The following is a 19,487-nucleotide window of genomic DNA, read 5'->3' on the forward strand; positions in this document are numbered from 1 at the left end:
CAGTTTTTTTCCTTAAAAAGAGTACCAGGAGTCCAAAGGTATAATTGTACAGTCTTGTTCAAATGTAGCCAAGTGGGGATAACAGTTCCTGTCCCATACATAAGACAAAAATAAGTGCTTATCTACCAAACATATTAAGTAAAATTGTCAACAGTACTGTTAAAGCCTATTGTGTCCCTCTCCCTTCCCCCAGTGGAAACCATTCAGAATTGGATATTATTTTTGTAATTTATTTATACTTAAACTATATATGTCTACATGCCTAAATAATAATAATACTCTGTATGTTTAAAAACTATACTGGCACCTAAAACACAATAAATATATATATATTTATTGTACATATTGTGTGTATATATATATGTGTGTATATATATGTGTGTGTGTGTGTGTGTGTGTGTGTATATATATATATATATATATATATATATATATATATATATATAAACTATACTGGCTAGGCATGGTGGCTCATACCTGTAATCCCAGTGCTTTGGGAGGCAGAAGTAGTAGGATCAGTGGAGGATAGGAGTTTGAGACCAACCTGGGCAACATAGTGACTGCATGAATGAATCTAAAAATACATGGGTCTAAAGAGGCACAGACAAGAAGTACTGTAGTACCCTGTCTCTACAGAAAGTGAAAAAATTACCCAGGCATGATGTGATGGTGCATGCCTATAGTCCCAGCTACTATGGAGGCTGAGGTGGGAGGATTGCTTCCGCCCAGGAGGTATAGGTTGCAATGAGCTATGCTCTTGCCACTGCATTTCAACCTGGGTAACAGTGAAGACCTTGTCTCAAAAACAAAAAACAAAAAGCAACCTATACAGTATATGTTTCTGTAATTTGCTTTTTTCCCTCAACATTGTAAGAGTCATCCATGTTAATATATGTACCTCTGATTTTTTCCATTTTCACTAATCCTGTCATCAGGTGTGTCTGATCTGCTTTGTCTACCTCTATTGGGTGTTTAATTTCAGTTACTGTATTTTCATTTTGTCATCTAAGTTACTGACTATATTAATCACAGTTATTTTAAAGTCTTTCTGGAAACTCTAAGATCTTCTGTGGATCCGTTTCTCTTGTCTTGTTTTTCCCTGTTATTTCTCAATCATAAGGTCCTACTGACAGCTGTGCCTAGTAATTTTTGATAGAATACTGAAATTGTATGTGAAAAACTGTATGGGTAATTTGTGGCTCCAGCTCAGGGGTCTACATATTATTCCCCATGGACCAAATCTGACCAGCTACCTATTTTTGCCTGGCTTTAAGCTAAGAATATTTGCTGTATGTTCAAATGATTAAAAAATAATGAAATGAAGAATAATATTTGGCAACACATGAAACATAAAATTCAAACGTAAGTGGTGTAAGTAGAGTTACTGGAATAGTCACATTCCTTTATGTATTGTCTGTGGCTGCTTTTGTGCTACAACAGCTGACTTGAGCAGTTGCAACAGAAACCTAATTGGCTACAAGACTAAAAGATTTATTATTGGCAACTTCTTCTCTAGCTAGATAATGATATGTTTCTCCAGTGAGGATTTACTTCTGGTAGGCCCTTAAGATACTAGGAAAATCGCCTTAATTCATTCAGGGATTTAGTCAAGTCAAAGCTTGTTTTGAGTTTTTGTGGGGGTTATGAATTTCTGGTTCACCTTTACTTCTAGGTCATAGCCTTTCAGGGATTCTGACTAAAAGCCTGATGTATTTACCCAGAATCCTATTCCTTGATGAGCCCAATACTTCAACGTTGATTCATCATCTACAACTTTCCTTCTCCCTAAGATTATGGCTCTTCAGATCTTTGCTGCCTCAGTAATTAATGCCTTCAAACAGATCATACATACATACACACACACACACACACACACACACACACACAAATATATATATATATATTTCTGATATTGTCAGAAATAGAAGTTCAAGGTGATTGGATTGCATCCCACCCCAGATTCTTCAATGGCCTTCCATCTCGTTTAGGAAAAAACAACTCCTTATAGTTACTACAAGAATGACTGCATAAATGAGTCTAAAGATACATGGGTCTAAAGAGGCACAGACAAGACAAAACAGGTTTATTCTGCCACCAGTGCATTAGCACACTAATAAGTGTAGGACTTAACATTCCAAAGGAATATATATACCCATGCTAGTGGGAGTCATTTATATTTAGGCATTTCTGTTTTCATTATTTTTAAACAAACTGAGGTACAATCACTTATTGAATATGTACATTTTTAAGTGTTCAATGTGTTTTGACAAATGTATATACCTATACCTTGATTGAGGTATCAGTACATCAGTCAAGACAGAACATTTCCATCACCCTAGAAAGTTCTCTTCTTGCCTTTTTTTTTTTCTCTCAACTTTGTTGTTGTTTTTCTGAGACAGGGTCTCACTCTGTCACCCAGCCTGGAGTGCAGTGGCATGATCTTCCAGTGCTCAAGTGATTATCTCACCTTAGCCCCCAAGTAGCTGGGACTACAGGCACATGCCACCATACCTGGCTAATTTTTTGTGTTTTTTTTGTAGAGACTGGGTTTGCCATGTTGCCCAGGCTGGTCTCGAACTTCTGAGCACAAGCGATCCGCCTGCCTCAGCATTACAAATTGCTGGGACTACAGGCCTGAAACACCACGACTGGCTCCTCCTTGCCTTTTCCATTTAATCTTCTTCCCTCTAGAACAGCAACCACTGTTCTGATTATTTATCCCCATTATTAATCATATTAATTTTAGTTTTTTAAAGTGCAAATTTCATCACTAGCATGCTGGTCCTAACACTGCTATAAGTCTTTAGAAACCATTAATGTATTTTTCTTGTTCAAATTTCACCAACTTCTCTGGATAGGTTAATTGATTTTTTAAGGTCACACCTGCGTGTTAATCTGCATGTCTAGCTCATAGCCTCTTTGAATAGAAGGAATACTAACACAAATGTCATACATGATTAGATAAAGTAAGTAATCTGGTCTTTTAGAATACTATTGAATAATACTAAGCTACTTAAAATTAATTCCTATAATCCCAACCCTTATATTTCCATGGCAAGTAACATGCATTATCTCAGGGGAGAATGGCATTTTCAATTTACAGATGAGAAAATGATTCAACAACTAATTGACTTATACAAAAATCCCCTTACCATAACTAGTGGTGCCAGGACTAGATTTTTATTATCTTGCTCATTCCACTATCCTTGGCTGCATGTACACAAGGAAAGAGCCAACTTGTATTCCAAAAATTCAATTTCCTTGTTTCTTCTCTGAAAATTCATAGGTTACCCATTCTTTCCATCCGCCGGCGTAGTGTTGAGCACTGAAAACATACATCCAATAGTTAGTGCTATAAACGTTTTTTTTTTTTTTTTTTTTTTTTTTTAGATGGAGTTTTGCTCTGTTGCCAGGCTAGAGTGCAGTAGCGCAATCTTGGCTCACTGCAACCTCTGCCTCCCAGGTTCAAGCAATTCTCCTGCCTCAGCCTCCTAAGTAGCTGGAACTACAGGCACGTGCCACCATGCCCAGCTAATTTTTGTATTTTTAGTAGAGACTGGGTTTCACCATGTTGACCAGGATGGTCTCGATTTGACCTTGTGATCCTCCTGCCTCAGCCTCCCAAAGTGCTGAGATTACAGGTGTCAGTCACCACGCTCAGCCACTTCTGTACTTTATAACAGAAGACTGATAGGAAATTTGGAGATAAATAATTCAATGGCTATTCACCATACAATTTAGACTCCACACCTATTTAAAAAATTGTGTTGCTTTTGAGTTAGATGAAAAGAGGCTCTTAGTTTTGCTATCCTGCCTTTACTGACAGTAATTGTAAGAAATTCTTAAATAGACATATGAAAATGTAATATTTATGAATCTACTTTTTCCTTCATCTACACACCCGTGAAAGCCCACAGATATTGCTGTGTCCAGAGCCTTCTTGCTTCTCACTCCGGCTAAACAAGAAAACACTAGGTTGTCAGATTTGGATGGCTTTACTTCATTGTACTTCTCTTTGAAGTCTGTTGGGTTCATCTGTAGAGCCTCACCTACCTCATCCACTGAAAGAAAATGTTAAGAATTTCAATTAGATTTTAGATATAGTAAATTATTTATATGTTTTTTAATAAATCGATTTAAGACACATGTCACTTACATGGTATATTGATAGACCCAGGGATTTTTCCATACTCCAGAATTTCCCATGCCTCTCTAACATCAATTAACATAATATTTTTAGAATTCAACAGGTTTTTAAGTTCTTTATAAGTGACATCTTTAGAAATAGCAGTATAAAAATTGTGGTGGTTTCCCTTTATTGACTTTAAACCTGGAAAAAATAAAATTTAGGCAATTTCAATATTACTATTAATAGCTGGAAAGAATAGATTAAAAGAATTTTCCCCCAGCTCCAGTCAGTTAATAATTTATTTTTACTTTAATAAACTATGTATTTTATGTATTTTGTATAGTGACATAATAAATATATATTTCGTCTCTGCTCCTGGTTCCTGATACAAGAGCTCCTAAAACCCTTATAATTTCCTGAGTGATGGGGTTGGGGGGGGGCGGTGCTAGGAACATGTTTTATTTTAATGTATTTGGTCTTTTATTCCACTTCCTGAGACAGAGCTCCCAAATCCCTTGGAAGTACTAGGTAATAGGAGATTCTTTTGTTCTAATGAAGTGACTCTTGGTCGGCTCCTGGACAGCTTCAGGATGGAGGCTGGTCACCAGCAAGACCCAACTATGATTAGAAGCTTGGAACTCAGCCCCATTCTCATCCTCTAGGAGGTAAGAGTGGCTGGAGACTGAGTTAATAACTGATGATTACATGATGAAGTTTCCATAAATATCTCTAAACTATGGGGTTCAGAGAGCTTCTGGTTGGTGAACACATGCAAGTGCCGTGAGGATAGCACACTCCAACTCCATGGGGACAGAAGCTCCTGTGCATGGGACCCTCCCAGACTTCCCACTATGTACCCCTTCATCTGGCTGTTTATCTGTATTTTTATTATATTCTTTAAAGTAAACCAATAAATGTGTTTCTCTGACTTCTCTGAGCAGTTCTAGCAAAGTATCAAACCCAAGGAGGGGGTCAAGGGAACCCCCAATTTACAGCTACTTGTCAGAAGTGTGGGAAGCCTGGACTTGTGACTAGCATCTGAGGTAGGGACAGTCTTGTGGGACTGAGCCCTTAGCCTGTGGGGTCTGTGCTAACTTTGGGTAGTTAGTTCAAAATAAAATTTTAGAACATCCAGTTAGTGTCCACAGAGAATTGGAAAATTGCTTGGTTTTGGAAAACTCACATATCTGATGTCAAAAGTGTTGCGAGAGTATAGAAAATAATTTTTCAGCCAGGCATGGTGGCTCATGCCTGTAATCCCAGCACTTTGGGAAGCCAAAGTGGGAGGATCTCTTGAGCCTGAGAGGTGGGATTGCAGTGAGCCGAGAGCACATCACTGCACTCCAACCTGGAGGACACAGTGAGAACCTGTCTCAAAAAAAAAAAAAAAAGAAGGCCAGGCATGGTGGCTCACGCCTATAATCCAGCACTTTGAGAGGCAGAAGTGGGTGGGTCGCCTGAGGTCAGGAGTTTAAGACCAGCCTGACCAACATGATGAAAGCCCATCTCTACTAAAAATACAAAAATTGGTCGGGCGTGGTGGTGGGCATCTGTAATCCCAGCTACTTGGGAAGCTGAGGCAGAAGAATCTCTTGAACCCAGGAGGCAGAGGTTGCAGTGAGCCAAGATTGCACCATTGCACTCCAGGCTGGGCAACAAGAGCAAAAGTCTCAAAAAAAAAAAAAAAAAAAAAAAAAAAAAGAAAGAAAGAAAAAAGAAAAGAGGAGTTTTTCCATGTATGCATGTATCCTGACTCTGAGCATCAGGATGCAGCCTGTGCTGCCCTAAATATTTGATATTGGCCTTGTGTCAGTTTCATTTTATACTCTTTCCAAGCCCCTTAATTGGTGGGAGCTTGTAAACATACATTCAGCATCTGGTAACTGAATTATAGAAATAATTTGTAAATCTTAATCCAAGTTACAATATTAAGAAAATTTTAATTTCATTTCCCCTTGCAAACAAAGATATTAAGCCATACATTACATGTGGGGACCTTACATTTTATACTACACTTGTAAGTACTTAATGGCACTGTTTCTTTTTTTCTTTTTTTTTTTTTTTGAGACAAAGTCTCTGTCGCCAGGCTGGAGTGCAGTGGTGCAATCTCAGCTCACTGCAATCTCTGCCTCCTATGTTCAAGCAATTCTTCTGCCTCAGCCTCCCAAGCAGCTGAGACTACAGGCGCTTGCCACCATGACCAGCCAATTTTTGTATTTTTAGTAGAGACTAGGTTTCACCATGTTGGCCAGGATGGTCTCGATCTCTTGACCTCGTGATTCGCCCATTTTGGCCTCCCAGAGTACTGGGATTACAGGCATGAGCCACTGCACCCAGCCTGGCACTGTTTCTATCTCTTAACCTTTTGATATCTGAAGGGGATTGGTTCCAGTATTCCCTTGTATACCAAAGTCTGTGGATGCTCAAGTCTCTTATATAAAATGGCATAGTATTTGCATATAACTTATGCACATCTCCCATGTACTTTAAATCATCTGGCTTACTTAAAATCCTTAGTACACTGTAAATGCTATGTAAATAGTTGTCATACTGTATTTTGTTTTTGTTATTGTTGTTGATGTTGTATGGTTACTTTGGGTTTTTATTCCCGAATATTTTCTCTCTAGTTGACTGAATCCTTTGATGTTGAACCTGCAGATACAGAGTGCTAGCTGTAATTGTAACATAATATGGTATTGGATAATAACCCATAAAATAAATCCATGGGTTCATACTGATAATAAGGACGTAATAGAATAAATAAATGGGGAAAAGGGATTATCTTCCTTATATGGACTTTCCAACTGATAAATATAGAAGGAATGATGGGAACAGAAAATCATTAGGCAAACACTCTAGGTAAGAACCATTGATAGATATAGATCTAGAGGTGAAAGTGTGATGACAAATGAGGTAATATCTTCCCATGAGATACTTACTAATTACAGAGGGAGAAACCTGAAAGATACCACTTTAACCATTTATTCAAAGATAACTTCACTAGTAATAAGACATGTTGACAATATGTGCCTCCTGATATGAGGCCCTGAGAAGAGCACAATATCACTTCCTTAGTATTCTTGCAAAAAAAATTCATTTCCTGAATCTAATTAGAAGAGAACCTCAGACAAAAAAATCTACAAAATAACTAGTACTCTCTTTAAAAGTGTCAATGTCAAGAAAAAGTCTGCAGATTAGTTAATAGTATTATAGCAATATTAATTTCCTGATTTTAATAATTGCACTATATAAGATGTTTATATACTAAATGAAGTTGGCAAGAATAAAGGAAACTTACTTTGCAACTTTTCTACAGGTCTAAAATTATTTTTTAAAAAAGAATATCCAAAAGATTTTAAAAATGAAATAGCAAAAGAAGTAATAATGTTCATATTTCACAACAAAATGATCACTATAAGAAAGGAAAATGGCTCGGCGCGGTGGCTTACACCTGTAATCCCAGCACTTTGGAAGGCTAAGGCAAGCGGATCACAAGGTCAGGAGTTCAAGACCATCCTGGCCAACATGGTGAAACCCTGTCTCTACTAAAAATACAAACATTAGCCGGGCGTGGTGGCAGGCATCTGTAATCCCAGCTACTTGGGAGGCTGAGGGAGGAGAATCACTTGAACCTGGGAGGTGGTGGTTGCAGTGAGCTGAGATCACCCCATTGCACTCCAGCCTGGTAACAGAGAGAGACTCTGTCTTGGGAAAAAAAAAAAAAAGGAAAATAAGGCCAGGCATAGTGGCTTACGCCTATAATCCCAACATGTTGGGAGGCTGAGGTGAGAGGATCACTTGAGTCCAGGAGTTAGAGACAGCCTGGGCAACACAGTCAGACTCCATCTCTACTTAGTTTTTTTTTAAAATTAGCCAGATGTGATGGCACATGCCTGTTGTCCCAGTTACCAGGGAAGCTGAAGCAGGACGATCATTTGAGCCCACGAGGTGGAGGCTGCAGTGAGGCTGTGATGGCACCACTGCCCTCCAGCCTAAGTGACAGAATGAAACTTTGTCTCAGAAAAAAAAAAAAGTAAATGATACAGTTATGCTTCAAATTTTATTTAAAGTATTAAATATAGTAAAATTGATTTAAGTAGTGTAGAACTGGCAAAAGAAAAGGTTTAAAAGTCTTAAGTCCAGAAAAGAGACTTACAGTATACTTTATATGATAATTCATTATCTGCTAACAGTGACATTTCAAATTAGTAAGGAAATGATAGTCCATAAACAGGCCAACTAAGTAGGAGAAAACATGAAGCAGGCTGTTACCTCACTCCTTATGCTTAAATTAATTCTAAATATAAACCTAAAGTCTAATATCTTAAAAGTACTCATAGAAAATATGAGTGGATAATTTAAGTCTTAGGACAGGAAGGCCTAAACGTGACAAAAATCAGAAACCATAAAGGTTTGATCTCACAAAAATGCTAAATTTATATATGGAAAAAGAACAATGAACACTTTGAATACAAGTGACAGGCAGGAAGAAAATACTTGTAACATAGAAAAAAAAGATTAGTGTTAATAAAATAGAGTTCATGCAAATAACTAGGAAAAAGGAAAAAACTCATAGAAAAATGGTCAAACTATATGAACATGGAATTGACACGAGAAATACAAATAGCTAATAAAATGTGAGAAGGTGCCCGATCTCATTACTAATTAAGGAAATACAACATATAAACAAAATTTTGTTATTTTGTCAGGTTTGTAAAAATTAAAAGAATTTATAATATCAAATGTTGGTGAGGGAATGAGGAAATGGGTACTTTCATACATTATTGGTAGTGTATAATGTTACAAACTTTTGAAGGGAAATTTAGCTGTAATAACATTTTAAGTATGCATATCCTTTTTACCTCACAATTTTAGGAACCTATCCTACAGGAATCTTAGTATGAGTTAATACAGATGTATATATGTGTAATTATGTTCACGGGTAGCATTCTTTGTAACATTGGAAAACTACAATAACCTGGAAGTTCATCAGTGAGGCAACTGTTATATTATATGTGGTATATTTACACAATGGGATATGCATTATTTAATGTAAATTATCCAAAACAATATTGAGTTTAAAAAACTAGTTGTTGAACATTGTGTATAAACCTAAGGTTCCGAAACTTTCTGGGTTTACAATGCTCTTAATGCCTTGGTAATTTCTTGCAGAGCTCATAGGCCAAAAGAAATTTCCAGCAGTTCTACGTACTAAGTGCATTAAGAAAAGCCAAAAGTAAGTTGCAAAAAAAGCATATCTTCTTATAAAAAACAGACACACATCTATTTTATTTCTTTTTTTTTTAGACTAGTCAAGTGCAGTAGTGTGAAGGGGGAAAAGAGCAGAACAAGTTCAATCTGTAACTGACTGGACAATCAGTTGAGATAACTCACTACCTGCAGACGAGCCACACTTACCTATTTTCATCTGTCATTTTCATGGATAGCAAAATAACATAAAAATGGACAAATACCTATAAAGCTTTAAACGAACAGGTTTCCAGCTATTCCACTCCTATGTATATGCTCAAATGAAAACGGGCTCAAACAGATACTTGTACACTAATGCTCATATTAACATTATTCACAATAACCAAAAGATAGAAACAACCAAAGTGTTCATCAACAGATTCATAGATAAATAAAATGTGATGTATACATACAATGGAATATTAGTTGGCCATAAAAATGAATGAAGCACTGACACATGCTACAATATGGATGCACCATGAAAACATACTGAGTGAAATAAGACAGAAACAAAAGGACAAACATTGTATGATTCTATTTATATGAAATGTTTAGAACAGGCAAATTCATAGAGACAGAAAGTAGGTTAGAGGTTGTCAGGAGTTGGAGGGAGGAGGAATGGGGAGTTTCTGTTTGGGGTGATGAAAATTTTTGTACTGAAATAAAAAGTGTTGATGGTTGCATAACACTGAATATAATTAATGCTATTGAATTGTACATTCAAAATAGTTAAAATCACAAATACACAAATTTTATCACAATAAACAAAATTTAAAAATAAAAATATAGGTTTTCCCATCCCCTTCAGATTTGAAAACTAGAAATTCATTATGTCTACAAGATTAGATCTTAACCTGATCAAACTATTTCTCATCCAGCTAGCTGTTTTGGGAATTCCCAGAATATAAAGGGCCAGCAGGCTGAATTAATGCTTATTACTGCTTCTCATTGTTAGGAACTGGAAAACCATGGTAATTTTATCATTTATGTTAAACTCAAGATTCTGACTCTTAGCCACTGTGAAAGATAATCACAGCAAGTAACATCTTTAACTGGATAAAAGATACTTATGTTTTTCTTATACAGTCATCTAACTTATATTTAATTTTCTGTAATTCAATTATAGTCCTATTGGGAGGTGGAGCATGGGAGAATAACCAGTGAACACTAGATTTCTTGCTTTTCCACTCAGTGAGCAAAGCCTGAAGTAAACCCATTTCCTTGATGAGTCTCAGCTCCCCTAAGCCTCTCATAGATATAAGCCTCTATTCCATACTAATTATTTAAAGCTAATAGTGTGTGTTTTATGTACAGCATGTCCTCCACTTATAAATCAACCACTTGATCTTGTGCTCAAAGAAACACTAACCTGTTCCTATATTGAAGAAAAACTGGCTATTTGGGATTTACTGAGAGATAATGTGTGGTTCTCTAGAGGGATTTTCAAGAGTAATATAGATTGCACCTGATTTTCACCTTTTCAGCCTAATCTTTGAATAACCTCCAGTTTTTCGGTTTCCACATTAGTAAACCTAACCTCACCTGGATAGTCACTGCAGCATTACATCACAGGATAGAATCGAAGCTCCTTAGTATGTTCCTTAATGCCTTTCGACAGCCCCTTACCAAACCCACTCCTCCCCCAATTCCTCCTCTTAGGACCCAATTTGTCTACCCTCCAGCTACATCAAAAGTATATGTGTGCTCTAAATAGTTTTATAATGGAAAGAGGAGGGATTTTAGAGTCAGATAAACCTAGATTCACATTCTGGCTTACCCACTTATCTCTATAACCTTGGAGAAATTACTTAAACTTTATAGGACTTAGTTTCTTATTTGTAAAATACTAATATTATCATTTAAACCTATGAGATTTAAGTGAGGTAAACACATATACAGTGCAATCAATCAATATCTATTTATGCCTTTCCTTCGTGATTTATACACACCGCTCATGGATCTCGCATCTTTCTCCCGCATCTCTCCATGGAACACTCTTACTCTCCTTTAAGACCCAGTTAAATGTCCCTTGCCACCTCCCCTTTAATCTAACAACGTAGCATCTAGATATCTATTCTAGTAAAATAGTTGTACAAATACACAAAGTGGCATGTACAGTGATAATTATTGAACAACTTTATAGTAGCAAAAAATTGGAAATCAAAATGTTCATCAATAGGTGACTGGTTAATGGTGGAATATATGCAGCAGTTAAAAGAGTTACATGTGCCGTCATGGAAAGCTTCTGAATACCTTTTCTGAATTGCAGAAAAGTATGCACAGGTCACATTTGTGTATATATTATTTTTATGTACTTTTATTCATGTATACTTACAGGCAAGTGTGTAGAAGGATGTGTATCAAGCCATATCTGGGGAGAAGAGTGGGAGGGGGAGGATATATAAAGGTGCCATATGTTGTGTTTTGTTTCAATATGAGGATAGAATCGTGTAATACTAACATAATTTCATATGTATATTTATTTATTTTGAGACATGGTCTCGCTGTGGCGACCAGACTGAAGTACAGCGGCATTATCTCCCAGGCTCAAGCAATCCTTCCACTTCAGTCTCCTCAGTAGCTGGGACTACCGGCGCTCGGCTAATTTTTGTATTACAGCATAATTATTTATGTGAAAAAGGCACCTTTTTCTAATACTTTCTAGAACTCAGAGTCAGTTGTTCTTTCCATTCAGTGTCACTCGACTGGGCTGTGTGTGGTGATTACTTGTGTCTGCTTTCCCTAGAAATGGGTGAACTGAGCTGCAGAGGCCATTTCCCAAGCAGGAAGCCTGGCAGTTTAGCTCGATAAATGATTGGTTTCTCATTTTTGAGACAAGGTCTTGCTCTGTGGCCCAGGCTGGAGTGCAGTGGTGCAATCATGACTCACAGCATCCTAGACCTCCCAGACTCAAGCAAATGCCCCCACCTCAGCCTCACTGGTAGCTGGGATTACATGTGTGCTACTATGCTGGGCTTTTTTTTTTCCTTTCTTTCTTTTTTTAGTAGAGATGGGGTATTACTATGTAGCCCAGCTTTTTTTTTTCTTTTTTTTTTTTTTTTTTAGTAGAGATGGGGTATCACTATGTAGCCCAGGGTGGTTTTGAACTACTGGGCTCAAGCAGTCCTCCTGCCTTGGCCTCCAAAGTGCTGAGATTATAGGTGTGAGCCACCACACCAGTCCTAGAGCTCAATAAATGATTCTTTTTTTTAAGACAGGGTCTCACTTTGTCACCTGGGCTGGAGTGCAGTGATGTGATCTCAGCTCACTGCAGCCTCAACCTCCTGGGCTCAAGTGATCCTCCTGCCTCACCCCCAAGTAGCTGGGACTACAGTTGTGTGCCACCATGCACAGCTAATTTTTTGTAGAGATGGGGTTTTGCCATGTTGGCTTGGCTGGTCTTGAACTTCTGAACTCAAAAAGCTCAGCCTCCCAAAGTGCTAGGATTATAGGCAAGAGCCACCACACCCACCAAATGATTCTTGAATAAACGTGAAAGAAAACAATTTGTGGCCAGGAGCAGTAGCTCACACCTGTAATTCCAACACTGTGGGAGGCCGAGGCAGGAGGATCACTTGAGGCCAGGAGTTTGAGACCAGCCTGAGAAACATAGCCAAAACCCTATTCTACAAAAACAAAACAAAACAAAATCAGCTGGGCCTTATGGCCTCCGCCTGTAGTCCTAGCTGCTTGCAAGCTGAGGTAGGACGATCACTTGAGCCAAGGAGTTCCAAGCTGCAGTGAGCTGAGATTACAGCACTGCATTCCAGCTGGGGAGACTGAGCCAGACTCTGTTTCTTAAGGGGGAAAAAAAAGGAGAAAAGAAAAACCAAAAATTTGCATAGAAAAGCACAACTTAAACTACAGAGGACTTGCCAACAGTTAAAATAGAATGGTAGGTGGGGCTGCGGGGAAGCTGTGTTAATGCTGGGTCCCTGTAGCAGCATCCACAGAGAAAAGTTGGTGCTGGAGAGGCAGCATGCAAAGCGAAAAGAAGGGCCTGGAGGCCTGCTTTTAGTTCTAGACCCAACGCCTCCGGTAACTACCTTCACGTCTCTGGCTTCTGCTGGCTTAGCGGTAAAATGAGGGGCGGTATTTTTACAGCTTTAACACGTTATATAGATCTAGGTGGCTGTTTCATGAAGCGCTAAGCGCTGCTCTATAGCGGGTCACAAATGTAACTCTCATGGCTGGGACCGGCATTACGACTCTCGCGGGCAGGGACCGACCATCTTGCTCGCTCCTCTGAGTCGCAAGTTGACCTTTACTCATTGCTCAGTCAAGCACCATTACCAATATAAACGCCCTCCCACACGAGCTCGCTGAAACAATGTTTACCTCGGCCCCCGCGTCCCCAAAGAGCCCCCAGGTTCGTGTAGCCCGAGATCTGAAGGAACAAGAACTGCAAGTGGGGGTTATATCCCCAGATGCTAAGATTGATGGCTCCCCCACCAACGTTAACCCTTGCCTGAAGTCCAAGGTTAGGCGCTCTCCCTTTTCTCAGGGACCACCAAGCTCACCGCAGAGCGCAGCCTCCACTGACCCGAGGACCGCCCTGCACGCAGTCCCAAGCAGCAACCAGGGCAGCACCATTGCTTGGCGCCCGCCGCGCTGCTGACCACTTCCTCCTACTCCTCCCTCTCTTGCTCCGGCCTCCAGGCGCACTGCTCCGGGCTCTCGGGCGCCCTCCAGCCAGGCGCCGGCTGAACCGGGTAATGCCGCAAGGTGTAATTACTGCTTTAAAACTTAAAGACATTTGGAAAGAAACTAAGGGTTATGCTTACTCTTTAAAAAAATTATTATTTTTCAGGAGGCATAAAGTTTAAAAATAGAAAGCATAAAATGTGACAGATTAAAGATTTAAAGTAAGTAAACTTTTCCAATTTACCTTATAACATGATTTTCATACATTGGATTTGTTTAAAACAGACTGACAACATGGAAAGCTTTTCTAAGAACTGTTCTTAACTCTAATAGCTGGTTCAAATGATGTAGGCATTAAAATAATGTCATACTGTCATCTTTCCTCCACGAATTGATGATATTTGACTATAGCTTTGTCAGAGTTATGTCCAACTATTGTATAATAAGCATCAGTTTCCTATTGCTACTGTAACAAATTACCCCAAATTCACCGGCTTAAAAGTTTATTTTCTACAATTCTGTAGATTAGAAATCTCACTTGGCTAAAATCAAAGTGTCAGCGAGCCTGTGTTTCTTCTGAGCTCCAGAGAACGTCTTGACTTGTCTTTCTGTCTTGTAGTGGTTAACTGCATTCCTTGGCTCTCATGGTCTCCTACATCTTCGAAGCCAAGAGCTTTGGGCTTTCAGATCCCCGATTCTGACTCCTGCTTCTGTTATCACATCTCCTTCTCTTCCTCTGACTCTGCTGCCTCTTTTTTATAAGGACCTTTACATTCAGACTACAGAGATAATCCACGATAATCTTCTTATCTCAAGATACTTAATTTCATCACACCTTTGAAATCCCTTTTGCCAGTTAAGGTAACACATTCAAGTTTCAGGTTTGTAGAACGTGAACATCTTTGGGGCAGAAGAGCATTATTAGGCCTACCACATAAAGTTTCTCATTATCTTATTTTTTATTTATTCTCAGCTTGGTTCCCAAGCATAATAAAAACTATATTTAACTGCAAATAGATTTACAGTTAAAAATTAAAATATTTGGCCAGGCACTGTGGTGCACACCTGTAGTCCCAGCTACCAGAGTCTAAATCAGGAGAATCACCTGAGCTCAGGAATATGAGGCTATAGTGCACTATAATCAGCCTGGGTAACTGAGACCCCATCTCAACAAAACATTAAAATATTCATGTTTTAATGGCATTATTAAAGTGTATGTCCAAGGAATAATTTCATTAAGCATTTACTTTTAAATTATTCAGTTATCAATAATTTAATAAGTTATAAGCCATTTCAGATTTCTAGACCAATGAGATCATTTATAATTATTGTCCAAATAATTTGGAGCTTAACCATAGTCTCTGTCTCTATGTAATTTATTTTGTGGATTCACTTTGAACTAAGATATCACTTTATACTGTAGATTCATGTATTCTCTGTGGCATCCCCAATCTAAATATACATCATAAATCACAGGTAGTATGAACACAAGATAGGGAAACAATGTACTTGGTCTCAATGAATCATATTTAATCTGATTTCTGCTTTTGCAGGAGAAGTATTACTAAACAATTATTCTTTTAGGGCTCATGACTAATTATTATTTTAAAAATATTTTTATGTAGGATTTTTTTTTCCTGAGGAGATAAATATAACCTTCCATATATAGCACTCTGCTAAACTTAGTTTATGTAAGAGTCCTTGCAGCAAAAACATCTTGTCAAAAAGAGATTCTTGATCATTGTTCCTAGTTATCTTGATCATCGTGTCCAAGTTATTCCATCACTGTTAAGGAATAACTTAAGCAAGATCTAAAATGGGATAAAAGGGGGAGAAATAGTTTAACTTTTCTGAGAAAGATCTACTGGTGCTGAGTTTATATGAATCATTATTCTCAAACAGCTAATTTAATTTTTTGTTGTTACTCATGTGTTAGTGAAAGACTATTGGAAAGAAGACTTCTTTTTTTTTTTTTTTTGAGGCAGAGTCTTACTCTGTCGCCCAGGCTGGAGTGCAGTGACACTATCTCAGCTCACTGCAACCTCTGGCTCCTGGGTTCAAGCGATTCTCCTGCCTCAGCCTCCCCAGTAGCCACCGCACCTGGCTAATTTTGTATTTTTAGTAGAGACAGGGTTTCACCATGTTGGCCAGGCTGGTCTCAAACTCCTGACCTCAAATGATCCACCTGCCTCAGCCTCCCAAAGTGATGGGATTACAGGTGTGAGCCACCATGCCTGGCAGAAAGAAGACGATTTTTAAGAGACTTGGGATTTTCTCATTTCTTTTTCTTTTCTTTTCTTTTTGGCCAATGAAGTCACTTCACACCCATTTCTTTTAAAATCGACTTTAAGCCCCCATGTAGCAGACTAATAAAATGAAAAATTAGGAAATGTATGGCCTTTCATGTGATTCTTTTTTTTTTTTAAAAAAGAATTTCTATCAAAACTTTAAATGAGCATCTGTTGACTCAGCATTTTCACTGTGAATAGTTTATTTACCGAGAATATTTGCATTAGTAAGCAAAGACAAATGTACACTAACTGATAGAAAAAAAGATACATTCATTCACAAGAGACTTTAGCAACTGGTCAAAAGAATAAGGCTAATATGGCCTGGTGCCATGGCTTATGCCTGTAATCCCAGCACATTGGGAGACGGAGGCAGGTGGATCACCTGAGGTCAGGATTTCAAGACCAGCCTGGCTAACATGGCGAAACCCTGTCTCTACTAAAAATACAAAATTAGTCAGGTGCAGTGGCTACTGGGGAGGCTGAGGCAGGAGAATCGCTTGAATCCAGGAGGCAGAGGTTGCAGTGAGCCGAGATTGTGCCACTGCACTCCAGCCTGGGTTACAGAGCGAGTCTCTGTCAAAAAAAAAAAAATGAAGTTAATACGAAAATATGTCTGACATATACTGTTAAATGAAAACTTCAAGTCATAGAACAGATTGTAGACTGTAATCTAAGCTGTGTTATCTTTTAGCGTAAAGGTAGTCATATAAAAACATGGCACAAATGCATGTTGTATGCACAAAGGCAGTGCCTAAAACTACACCTAAGAAAACAGCAAGCAGAGAAGAGGAAATGGGAGTATGGGAAGGAAAGGAAGATGAAGAACTAGCAGGTATTACTTTTACAATAAACAGTGTATCTTAAAAAGTATACTTGATATCTGGCTTGACTTGGTGTTTGAAAAAAAGGAGTGGGGTGCTGCGGCTCACGCCTGTAATCTCAGCAGTTTGGGAGGCCGAGACGGATGGATTGCTTGAGGTCAGGAGTTCGAGACCAAGCCTGGCCAACATGGTGAAACCCAGTCTCTACTAAAATACAAAAAAAAAAAAAAAAAAAAAATTAGCTGGGCGTGGTGGCAGGCATCTGTAATTCCACCTACTAGGGAGGTTGAGGCAGGAGAACCACTTGAACCCAGGAGGTGGAGGTTGCAGTGAACCCAAACCATACCACTGCACTCCAGCCTGGGCAACAAAGCAAGACTTCATCTCAAAAAAAAAAAAAGAAAAAAAGAAAGAAAGAAAAAAGAAAAAGGAAAAAATACACTTGGTAGAAATATAAGAGGAATATATATAGCCTACAGCTTAACAAAGGAGTGCACATATTTTGAAACAGAACATGATGGTAAATTCAAGATATTTAGCATTATTTGGGAAATACACGGTTAGATATTCTTAAGCAAATCTATATTTTTATTTGATGTTTTGTTATAATGTCATTGTAATAGCAGTAAAAATATACTTACTGGATAACATTTAAAAATAATTTCCTTTCTTTGAATGATCCATCAAACAGTAAATTTTACATTCAATTAAGTAAAAAAAATGAGGAACATCAGAAATAAAAATTTAGTGTTAGAGAATTTTCCTCAATTTATGCCAAGTTTTGAAACAAAGATTGCAGTCTCTGAAGATTTTGGTTATGCTAAGGGTACAGCCACTGGAAATCAAGACAGCTTTGAAATTTGTTGTTTCCAAGAAAATTTAAGTATTATATGGTATTTGATTATTTCTAAATTTCTTCTTATGAAGAAAAGAACTTAAAATTTTCATAATCTAATTCAATCCCTTTTAAAAAATCAATCATAAACTGGGTTTCCACATATAAAACATATTTTTACAGTGACACAATTAGGATGCAAATTATTTAGATTTGTTAACACACTCTTTTACAGTGACACAATTAGAATTCGAATTATGTAGATTTGCCCAAGTGTGCTTGTTCTTGTTCCTCCAAGTTCTAGGTCAAATCCAACGTTAAAATATATGAAAGCTTTTGATTTATGAAGTAGACAATTTCAACCTATTCTTATTTCTTTTTCCCTAGGGAAAAAAATTATCCTACCCCCCAAAATGATAGAGTACCTCTGTACCCATAACAGCAACTGGCATGTCTGTGCTCAATTATATTTGTTAAATGTATAGTCCTTGTAAGTACAATATAAACAAATATCAACCTTCTTTGCCAAGGTCTCCACATTTAAATAATATTAGAAGAGTTTTTAAGGTAAAATTTAGAGTTTAAAATATTAACTCTCGTATCTTCTGATTTCTATGCCAATGCTCTTATCCTTAAAGCCACATCTGTCCCTTGGCTGAAGAGCTGTGAACGATCAGGAGACTTTTAGAGCCTATCTACAACCAGTGTTAACATCTGCACTATCCGTGATTCAAACATAGTATTTTCAAACCAACTACTTTTACTAAATATGCAATGTGCTGACCACTTTGATAACCGGGCTTTGAGGAGGTATAGGTGTATCACAAGAAATGTACTATCTAGTTGAGAAGAGAGAAGGACAGCTAAGACAACAGCAATGGGGAAAAAGCACAGTAATATATGACGAATGTTAGATGTGACTTTAAGAGTTCAGAGGAGGGGGCCGGGCGCGGTGGCTCAAGCCTGTAATCCCAGCACTTTGGGAGGCCGAGGCAGGTGGATCACGAGGTCAAGAGATCGAGACCATCCTGGTCAACGTGGTGAAACCCCGTCTCTACTAAAAATACAAAAAATTAGCTGGGCATGGTGGCGCGTGCCTGTAATCCCAGCTACTCGGGAGGCTAAGGCAGGAGATTGAGGTTGCGGTGAGCCGAGATCGCGCCATTGCAGTCCAGCCTGGGTAACAAGAGCGAAACTCCGTCTCAAAAAAAAAAAAAAAAAGAGTTCAGAGGTAACGGAGGGAAATCAGAGGCTGTTCCAGATGGCGCCCAGCAACAAGTGAGACTTAAGCCGGACTCCTGCAACATCTGAGATGCGCACCCTGGACCAGGATCCTAATAAATTGCTAGTCGATGGCTACTATTCTGAGATTACCAGGGGCTCTCCGGGCTCTGCGGATAGGCAGAACGCAGGCGCCGCGCAAGCCGGCCCCGCCCTTCCACCCCTCCCCGTGCTCCCCGGCCCCGGGCTCGCAGCCCGGAACACGCCTGGGCCCCGCTCCCGGCGGGTGGATGAGG

At 38.6% G+C, this 19,487-nt stretch overlaps 1 protein-coding gene across 1 annotated transcript; it reads right to left on the reverse strand.

Annotated features, from left to right (window-relative positions):
* Positions 1 to 2,068: 2,068 nt before the first annotated feature.
* Positions 2,069 to 18,422, reverse strand: TSTD3 (thiosulfate sulfurtransferase like domain containing 3). Its single transcript, XM_064360372.1, has 5 exons — positions 18,404 to 18,422; positions 13,900 to 14,082; positions 4,157 to 4,330; positions 3,902 to 4,061; positions 2,069 to 3,325 (listed from the first exon to the last, which is right to left on the reverse strand). The coding sequence occupies exons 1-5, from the start codon at positions 18,420 to 18,422 to the stop codon at positions 3,253 to 3,255; spliced, it is 609 nt and encodes a 202-aa protein (XP_064216442.1). The 3' UTR covers positions 2,069 to 3,252.
* Positions 18,423 to 19,487: the final 1,065 nt, after the last annotated feature.

This window comes from Aotus nancymaae, unplaced genomic scaffold (genome assembly GCF_030222135.1).
Source record: "Aotus nancymaae isolate 86718 unplaced genomic scaffold, 86718_ANA_hifiasm-v0.15.2.pri h1tg000040l, whole genome shotgun sequence".
Taxonomy (NCBI): Eukaryota; Metazoa; Chordata; class Mammalia; order Primates; family Aotidae; genus Aotus; species Aotus nancymaae.

Bases quoted from the DNA above. Each gene is read 5' to 3' on its own strand.
- TSTD3 (XM_064360372.1), bottom strand. The intron at 4,331-13,899 runs GTGAGCTTGGTG...TATTTTTTCCAG, and splicing joins AGTGGAGGCTGCGCTCTGCG to GTTTAAAGTCAATAAAGGGA. The intron at 4,062-4,156 runs GTAAGTGACATG...ATTTTCTTTCAG, and splicing joins TGGGTCTATCAATATACCAT to TGGATGAGGTAGGTGAGGCT.